At 41.9% G+C, this 10,366-nt stretch overlaps 1 protein-coding gene across 1 annotated transcript in view; it reads left to right on the top strand.

The window, feature by feature from the left end:
- The first annotated feature begins 2,719 nt into the window (after nucleotides 1-2,719).
- The window catches only part of LOC108545464 (protein turtle), a 14,010-nt gene continuing 6,363 nt past the window's right edge, over nucleotides 2,720-10,366 (top strand). Inside the window, exons 1-5 of the mRNA XM_017897096.1 lie at nucleotides 2,720-2,789; nucleotides 4,953-5,104; nucleotides 8,475-8,619; nucleotides 8,731-8,861; nucleotides 9,940-10,099. Coding sequence (XP_017752585.1) covers nucleotides 2,720-2,789; nucleotides 4,953-5,104; nucleotides 8,475-8,619; nucleotides 8,731-8,861; nucleotides 9,940-10,099 — 658 coding nt within the window. The remainder of the gene's footprint in view (nucleotides 2,790-4,952; nucleotides 5,105-8,474; nucleotides 8,620-8,730; nucleotides 8,862-9,939; nucleotides 10,100-10,366) is intronic.

Below are 10,366 nucleotides of genomic sequence, written 5' to 3' on the forward strand. Positions count from 1 at the left end.
TTAAGTACAGTGTCTTGTTTCCGTTAATATCCTTCTTTCTTGCCGGAGAACGAAGACTGGCAGATGGTAGGATTATCCTGATTAAATAGTCTAGGGTTTGAAGCAGGGGATAAAATAGTACAGAAATAAGCTGTCTTAATAATCTGCCTCTGAAACAGTTGTAATAACCGAATGATATGGATATAATGATATGGATATAATGATATGGATATAATGATATGGATATAATGGATCTAGCTTACATTGGTTAAAATTTCGGTTCTTGGGTACCGATATTAAGTCTATTCTATGTCGGTCTTGCATCGATTCGATATCGGTGCTGTATTGGATCAATATCGGTTGTACGTCGATTATATATCGGTTCTGTATCGATTTTGTACGAACCCTGTATCTGTTGCATATCGGTTCTCGTATACCGTTCTTTTTCGATTCCACATGAGCACCAAAACTCTCTAACGTCACTCCAAGAGTCAGCAACCACACGTAACACCAATATCCCTAAAATTTTAAGCAATTTTATAATTTGTCTATTACAATTAAGCAAAAATGATGAAATTCTTACGCAGTCGTTAAGTTAGCCACTTCTCCAGGTCACGAACTGATTTAAAGCACACGTGACTAAAAGCATGCCAATTTCAGGAACAGCAAATGGTTACGTCCATGTCGTATAGCTTAGAACAGACTGCTATCCTAAACAGTGCCATTCTCGACGAAACGCAAAGATCTTTGGCACGCGTGACAATGCTTGCAGCCATTCGGTGTCCGGAAGAATGGAACGAAGGGGATGGCAAACGTTTAAAAGAGCCATAAGGCGTTCCTAAAGCGGCTCCCGGCGTGCCTCCGTCAATATTGAATTTCCCTGTGATTACATAATAAAGTAAACATCGTTTCAACCCCTTTAGCCGGCGCTATCGACCGTCGCTCGAATTAGCCCGATGCAAGTCATGTAAATTAGCCACGGCCGCAACTCAGGAGGGACGCAGGCCTACTCCCCTGATCGTTGTCGCCGACAGAATGGAATATTTGAAATATCAGTCGGTCGATTCTACTGTGTGTCTGCTAACATTCGTGCGGTTTACCCAGCCCCTTTTTGCTCGCTCGGCTCCCTCAGCCTCGATGGTCACTTGCGCGCGACAAAAGCGTTTGTTCGTCGTTCGATCCCGATGAAAACACGACTGTCTGATCCACTGGATCGAATTGCGATTAACCGTCAAGATCTTCGAAATTTGACGCATAATTTGACAAGCAAGAATTATGTTTTTGGCCCAGTACGAGGATACAAATTTTATTCGGCGTTGAGAAAATTAACACACTGTACATTGTATGGTTCTATAATATTGTATCATTTAAAAGCGTAGTAAAAAGTGAAATGTAAAGACGTAATAAATTTTTAATATAGATGTAAATATTTTCATAGCGTATTTGAAAGTACAATGTGTTAATTTACTTGACAATGAACAGATTAAGTGGCAAAATGAATTATAATCTGTGTACTAATTCAAATTGAAGTATTTTCAACGGGACCAATTTCAGTCACCCCGGAAAAGCATTTGAAAATCCCGCGCGAGTGAACAAACCGGTAGAGCAAAGAAATAAACCGGAAATGCAAATAAACAAGATCTGTGAATATAAACAAAGAAGGCCAGGATGCAGAGGGACAAGCCGAAATTGTAAATAAGCATTGAATATCGTTTGAATTGTTTGACCAAGCGATGTCATATTCTACTAGCTGGGTAGGTTATTGACTCGTTCTACTTGCCGATCGAGATATTGCCTTTATTTACGCGCTCTTTGTTTTCGCGCCGCTGGCTGCCACGTTCTAAAGCATCCTTTTGTTTAAAGTTCCTTTTAATTCGGGATCCTTCTGACTAAGATAGACGGTATTTTTCTCGACATATTAAATGACAAATTATGGGACTTATTAAAATGGATGTCGTCCGGTATCCGTTACAAATTTATAAAATATACGGCGGTGGAAGATTAAAGACGCTCTCTTTTGTGATCGGAGCCAATTACGACGGAAGAGACACTCTATCATCCTTAGCAAGGAAAACACGGCCATCCATTCTCCAGCGTAATCTCGATGCTAACGCTCCAGGGGCCAACGAATGAAATCACTCGATCTTTAGCAGATCTGACTCTTGGCTTAATTCGGAGGAATTGATAAGGAACCTCGCCTAAACCGAGATAACTTTTATTACTGCGGAGGTGGTTAATTTCCCGTCATCTCATTATACTTCTACTACGGGTCTTCTCATAGGGACCAGAAAACCAATTTCCATTCCAGCAGAGACTTTGACTGAAAGACAAATAAGTAACCAATTTAGTCTTTTCATCTTTTAGCAGCTTATAGAGATATCATTTTTAGAATAACTTACCATCTGGCAGAAGCTTCTTGCAGCTGACCTGCATTTACTGTCAATCTGAATCAACCCTTTGTACACAGAATTCTACTGTATTACACACGTGCAACACAGTCTATAGTATATAGCAAGAACTCAGTCCACTACATTCTTCTCCTCGACGTCCATTTATGCAAAAAGTCACGATAGCATCTAAAAAGGTTAATCATTTATGAAGTAAAAGCTCAGATAAATTCTAATCTTCTTTCTACATTGCACAATGAAACGTTTTCAGTTTCTCACACATCGTGGAACGATCTAACAATAAGCAAAGCCACTCGCAAACTGGTACCATTGTTTCGGGCAGTAGGGAGAATATGACGGCGTTCAGAGCAGCTCGAGAGGTAGCTAGCGCAATTCTTAATATGCTGAAAGAGAGCTTGGAGCGTACGAAGCAAGAACGTAGCTTGGAAGTGGACGTAGAATTTTTCGAATAACTCGATTCGCCCGCTCGAGTGAAGTGTGCGACCTAGCAACGATGACGTATCGCTTTATAACAAAGGGAATTTATCAACGTCAATTTGTCGCGCTGCTGACTGTGGACACGCCTCCAACTGCGCTGAGTGTCGCGTGATAAAAGAAGGATGAAAGAAACCAGGAAGAAAAGAGAGAAGGAAACGCGACTGGCAGAGGGATACTTAATCCTCAACGCCTGGCCGTTATCGTTCAATTATGCGAAGACATAATGGAACGAGGATTAATTACGAGTCTCGTCGGTTTCGAGCAGCGTTCGTATCGTCGCCAACGCGCGTGGAATTAAATCATCCCGATCTGTCGTGACTCGAGCAGATTTTTCATCGTACCGTGTGAAATCTTCTTTGAAACCCTCTGTGATTACGGATAAAAAGCAGAGTCAACTTTTGTATAATAGAACTGCTTCAACCATTCGTCCCCTTAAATGCTGCGATGGTTAACGAAAGCGTGAAATATGACATTCTAAAGTCGTGCATTAAAAATATAACGCGTCATTCCGATTTCGGTAGCTCGTGGATAACTCTCGCGAACGATACAACGCGTCAGGAGAAGAGAATGATTAAGGTTAAATTGAGTTATTACGTTATCGGATTGTATCTGAACCGGCGTTCCGCGAGGTATCTGGAGCATAATGAAAAGGCTCAAAGCTGAGAGAAAATAATAAAGGACAGCGAGGGGGAAGAAAAATCGATGCCTCGGACTTGATAACACAAACAATTATCCGCGTAGAAAACAACGATAACATCGCAGAGAGGGTGGTCTGTTATAAATACACCGGGAACTTAACATCGAGCACGGTTGGGTATTTTTGAAATAAAAATTCATACAGCTTTTAGATGTTACTCGCACGAAACGAACGCAATTTACCGCGAGATAAGGTTAAACGAAAACTAGTTATCAGCGATGATCCGCTCGAACACTGCTCTATCCTATAGCTGTCCCTCCGTCAGCTATCTTAGTCTACTCGCCTGACCAGGTACTCTTTCAACGACCTTATAAGCCCAAACATCGTCCTATTCTACATTCTACTATCTCCACACTCACAGTCCTATTTTACCCTGCCGGGCAGCCCACGTTTCTACTTCTTCCGTCTGATAAGGTACTGTCCTATTCCTCTTTTCCGCTTGCAGACACCGTCTTCCGTTCCACTTTTCCACTCTTCCATACAGCCCAAACGCTCAGCTAACTCACCTTTCAGACTCCTGGTCGGCTAAAACAAATCAACGCAAGGAATTAAGTGTCAGAGGGCGAAATACTTATCCCGTTCTTGATATTACCAGAACATTAATATTAATGAAGTGAACTGGTAACAAATAGGTTAATGTATACCTACGTTGCCAGGACGTTGCATTTTATGTTTACTCTTTACTTGCTTCAACTCTTAGTCTCCAATTTTCAGTGTTCGATTATGAATCTCTTCTTTTCAGGTTGTTTCAGACCTTTATCATTTATTTTCTTTTTGTCAATACTTATATGATATCAGCTTATTGTTATGTCGGTTCACTCCCTAAAAAATTATGTTCCTATTAAATACATTTACAATCTTTTTACTCTAATTTAAAAATAATTGAAGCATCTCGTTATGGAGGGGGCTCGAGTGTTGCTCAAATATAGGTAACGGAGTAATGAACGTATTAAAAAATGCTCGGGTCATCAACTCACCTTTAAGACACGCTCGAAGCTTTCCCAAGCTTTAACTATTAAGTAGCCATCGTAAACTTGGAACAACAATAATAAGATACACTAGGATGGTCCATAAATTTTTCCATTAAAATTTATTCTTCCCTCGTAAATGGAGAGGGATAAACATGCAAGACGCCATCAAGAGTAGCCTCATACTTCCTAGAAATTTAATTACAATTTATAGTTCCTTATTAAACATTTAATTAAATTTCGAAGAATAGAGCGTCAATAATTCCTCCTATATACTTCCCGAATATGTCCAAAGAGACATCTTTCCTGACCACCGACCGCCATCTGACAAGAAGCCATTCATTAACTCGCGGAACACGCTTCTTCGCCGCGTACTAAATAATAGAATAACTACTAATACCGTGGAAACGACCAAACTTACAGTCTGTCCGCTGGAAGTGAAGATAATCGGATCGAACCAGCCGCTGTCGGCCGGCAAGAGGTACGAGCTGGTCTGCACCACTTCCGGCTCCAGGCCACCGGCCACGGTAACCTGGTGGAGGAACGAGCAGCGTCTGTTGGAGACCAAGGAGACTGTAAGTACAGGCACCAAGGCAGGAGTAACGATATAGGTCGTACGCCATGCTATCCGCGATCCGGTGTTCTCTGGCTATTCCCTGGCCGAGCGTAAATCGAAGTCAGCCCTCTTAAATCAGTGAAATATCTCGCGGCTCGAAATATATACTTGTCTACTGAAACCGGCCCGGGGGAGGCGGAGCAGAAGGGAACCGAACCTCGCGTTGTCCGCGAACCCGATTCTGGATGACCGAGCTTTAGATATAGCGTGGTCGTTTCGTCTGCAGATCTGTAAATAACTATGGATAATTAATGTCGAAAAATATCTTAAATAATGGTAACATTTACTTAAACTTACGTGAGTTGCAGTCGTACGGAGGAACCTATTTTTCGTTAGATATCCTTGTAGATGAATTCGATATTAAATTTCTAAGTCACTATTCACGGTAATCAGGTTACTTAGAATAGGTAAAGCCTAGAAGAAACCAAGGTGATATCAAATTAGAGAATTTATATCTATCCCAAAAATTGTCAATTTTCGCGAATAAAAATTTGCAATAAGAGATATAGGTTACCACGTAAAAATTGAAATATCCTCTCACAAAGCTTTCCATGGTAATCGCGGGATCAAACGTGTACTTATTTACCTGCAAGATATTTAAAAATATTCCGGAGATAAAAATTTCGGAATAAAACGAGTCCCACTGTAGAGCGCAGTGCAGACGCGGTCGCGGAGAAGGGGAAGCGCGTGGTGGGGGTGGCGCGAAATTCGATTTACCATCGTTCGGAGCACTCAACATAATTCGTAATTCCTACTCGGCGTGGCCTCTTAAAGGAGCCGTAAAATACGTGTACAAGCGTGCGTGTACCAGTCGCGTTCTCCGTCGTCGTGCACGGACCGATAGCGTGCCAGGATATCGTTATCGCGGCTCACGTGGGCCACGGCTTAAGCCACGTTAAAAGCGCCATTAGACGGGGAATAACTTAAATCGAAGCGGGCCAGTGACGTGATAACGTGGCCGGGGCCCCGCGACTCCACTCCCGTTACCACGCCGCGTAATTAAGGCAAATCGAACAGGCCACGATCGGGAATAAAACGACCAGCGATTAATTAGCCAGGGACGGACATTCTTCAACGAAAAACAATGGCCAGGATGGGGATTTCAACGCAATTTAAAGGACGTTCAGTATTTCCAAGCTTTCGATCTGGGTATACGGAAAGGATCGCTATTATCTTGGGTATTTATCGAGAATCGCGAGAATCCTTGCGAGAGGAAGAAAAGGGACGATAAAAGGTTTAAGAAGACTCTATACTCTGTTAACGGCAGGGTCGAAGATTTTTTTTACGACCTCTCGAAACGGGATCGAGATAGCAGCTACTGATACGCAGCTTGACGAAAAGATTATTCTAAAAGAATTTCTGATTTAACGTCTACTGGTATTCTGTCCGATTCCTGGGACCAAGTTCGCGAAGTGCCTTAGTTTAATAATTAAATTCGAGGAGGTAGAGACGATATAAATCTCGGGATCATTGAATTTTTAAGAGGTTCAGAATTTAAAGCAGTTTTAGAAGAGTTCTCTACTTAACTCAACCTTTTCATAAATAAGTACGTGGAATAACCAGAAAATACTAACATCTCTATAAAATTCTCCGCCTCCTCGAGTATTGATTTATTCAGAGACCAGTAATCACCAATCCAAAGGATTGAATCTGACCATTCGTACAATTTGCAACGCAGTATTCCGTCTGCTTTCATCAGACAAATTTTTAAAAACCATTCGACCAGCGTGCAAATATGGTCCCAAGATGCGAATGGTAAAGCGGGTACCATTGTATCTGGTCGAATGGAGCAGAAAATATCGAGAACGATGCGAGACGTAAGCGTATTAGCACGAAAAGCAAAACAGGCGGAACGAAACTTTCCTGAGTTTGAAGATTACCGGAAAGAAGAAGAAGAAGAAGGGTACGTGAAAGAAGAAGAACGGTCTCGTTTCCTGCGATGTACTCCTATAGATTATACTTCCTCCTCGTATTTCTTCTTACGCCTCATCCTCTTTTGTTTAACTTTCTTATATAAGCGGCAGAGCAGTCTCACGGAATGAGAAGCATCGACTTGAGAACAATATTTTCTCTATTTCCTTCCTGGCAACTCTCTTTTCATTTTTATTTCGGCGGACACTCAATCTCCGTGGCTCAAATATTTATATCTCGATCGGACGGAACACGAGGAGATATCGCGGATGAAAATTAAAATTTATAACGCGAGTGTACCTTAGTTCGTTCACGACCGTACCGTAAAATCAACATTTTGTTTACCAAAATACACGAACACGGTAACGCGAGGAAGATGCCGCGAGTCGAGGGTGGAACGAGAGAGAAGAGGAGGGCGATTTCAGCTCGTAATAAACGCGAGAGATACTCGGCAACTTGGAGTTACCCTTCGTGGAAATCTATCTCCTTCGATACGTCTATGGTTAATGATAATACATCGCTATATTGTCATCTGGGATGATAATGGGAAAAAGTAGTAAAGAAGTTTCCAAGATAATCTTAACGATAAATCACCGGATGCTACCCTTCTTCTTCTTCGTTACGATGCAGCTGTCACAAATAATGAAATCCATCAAGAATGTCACAATTCATTGACACGTTGTAATAACATCCATCATAGCCACGATCTTCGACTTGTTAATTATAACTTCTGGGAAGACGATGACCGAGGACGATGACCGGAGACGAAGTTAATAAATGCCGCGTTGAAGCTGAGAACTTTAATTCGAAAGTGAACGACGAGTGTATTAGGAAGTGCAGAGACAGTAAAGTCTTAACGAACACCGAGCAACTCCGAGATATACATGGCCTCGATAAGTCAGAAATAAGATGACGAGGCGAGCAAAAGTCGCAGCTCCATCTCTGTCACAATACATCTTGTGCAAGTCAATTTCCCGGAGTTCCCCGCTGTAAAAGGTACCGTAAAACTAAACAGATCCTGGGAACTATCCGAGTCTATGGACACTTTAGACTAAGAAAACTCTAAACTAAGCTATTTCCGCTGAATAACGCACTTCAAGCGTATCTTTCTAGGCCTACTGTCGTAGAATCGAGTTTACTGCTGAATGGTCAAGGGAATACGCTTTAAAGTTAGGTCTAAATAAAGTGAAGGAACCCTTTCCTCCCGTTTTAACAACTCGCATCGCCATTGTACATTTAACATTCTAAACAAATATTTGTACAAATACAACTGTGATCGCTTGCCGTATCTCGAACTCGTTTTAGTCGAAATGAAATGAAAAAGCCGTAAAGTTGGTGCAGGCATAAGGAACAGGTAGCCAGAGAAGACTCTGTAGGAATGCAGGGCGTAAATGGAAGTTATCATGACTCTATTACAGACCTCCAGCGATGGGAACACGACCACCAGTATCTTATCTTTCATGGCGACCAAAGCAGATGCTGGTAGACAATTGTCGTGTCGGGCTGAAAATCCAATCATGGGAACCGAGTCGATAAAGGACGACTGGGTGCTCGAGATACAGTGTAAGCGTATTAAAGACACGCTCCGGACAAGCCGTAGTGCCTGTAACCGTGTCGATCAGTTACGATTATTCACCACGCCACCATCGACATATTGACGTTTTCAATTTGCAGACACACCGGAAACGCGGATACAGCTGGGCACATCGTTGAATCCCAACGCGATCCGCGAGGGAACCGACGTCTACTTTGACTGCCTAATACACGCAGAGCCAACGGTTTATAAAGTTGAATGGCGGCACTTGGTAAGCAATTTTCTAATTGACTTTGCGATAATTCTTGCGTTTTATACGAATCTTCTGCCAATCGCCAAGACCTGGGAAACGTAGCTCGGTTGACAACTAAAGCAATTTACAACACTCAGAATAGAAATTCAATTCTACCATCTCGGAATCTTTTGTCGTTTCCCATTGTCTCGAATCTTGACCTCCGCTCTAATTACGATTACCTAAAATATCTCCCAGTGACTCAATTGACAATTAAGATTCTTCTCTTCCTTTTCTGTCGTTCCAAAATTTCATTCAGATTGATTTCTTCGATCGTCTCGGTGTCTCATTTTCTAAGAAAATATCCTTCCTCTGATTATATTATTCGAAAAATAGTAATAATTCATCGAGACCTTCAAAGAGTTCACGTTCTTCTGCATTTGGGTCTGCCTCGAATTGTTCTTCTTTGCTACGATAATTGTAAGCAAGCTCGGAGAATAAGGGGACTCATAGTTTCATTTCAGAACTAATTTTAACAAAGCCTGCCTTTCCGGTGACCAAAAAGTTTTGGAGACAGTACGTTCGTGAATTCTAAAAAGTTTCGACGATCACGAAGATTGGGTCGCAGGTCGAAGGTGCCCAACCGTGATACCGCCATCCTGTCAGCGCAGGATACAGAAGATACAGTGCGAGATTCAGTCGAAACAGGATTCTTAAAGTTTCACAACAGCATTGATCGCGAAAACGGGGCTTCTTTATCTTGTTTTATCTTCGAACATCGTGGGAAAATTGCACGCAGGCGCATGTAGATATTTCCCATGGGCTACGGGGATCAATGGCAGCGTTCCGTATCTGAAATTGTGTTTCAACGTTATAGGAAAATCTTTCAGAAGAATCATGGAATATTTATGAACGATCAAGCTTGTAAAATGAGAAGTAGAACTTCCCATTTCGATTAATTCGCGAGTGCTGATAAATATTAAAATTTGATCGAGGTATTAGGCGAGATGCAAGATAGACGTAACGCAGGCTTCCGTGTAAATTACCATAGATTACCCGAGTTACAGGTACAGAAACTCAGACTCATCAGCGTCGCATCAATCATCCTTTGTTCCAGGGGAGAACTCTTCATCACAACATCACGCAGGGTATCATAATCAGTAATCAAAGCCTGGTGTTGCAAGGCGTCGACCGTAAAAGCGCAGGCAATTACACTTGCGTCGGGTACAACACGGAAGGAGACGGAGAGAGCTCTCCGTTTTATTTGAACGTAATGTGTAAGTGTCATCCTCCTAAATAAATGATCAGACGCTCCTCCGTGGCAATCTTCGTGCTTCCACTGCTAGACAATTACACGTGAGACGTCCTTTTCTGGCAAATGAAGACATTCCTATTAGCAATAATTCTCCTGGTTCAAAGATAAGACGAGTTCATAGCCCCGAGTGCTTTATGCTTATCTTACCAGTCGAATAAAGTAATTAAAAGCAATTAAATACCTTATTTTTATCTCTACCCGTTGAATTCCCTCTATTCGTTCTTCCGAT

This window comes from Eufriesea mexicana, unplaced genomic scaffold (genome assembly GCF_001483705.2).
Source record: "Eufriesea mexicana isolate 0111107269 unplaced genomic scaffold, ASM148370v2 scaffold4744748195, whole genome shotgun sequence".
Taxonomy (NCBI): Eukaryota; Metazoa; Arthropoda; class Insecta; order Hymenoptera; family Apidae; genus Eufriesea; species Eufriesea mexicana.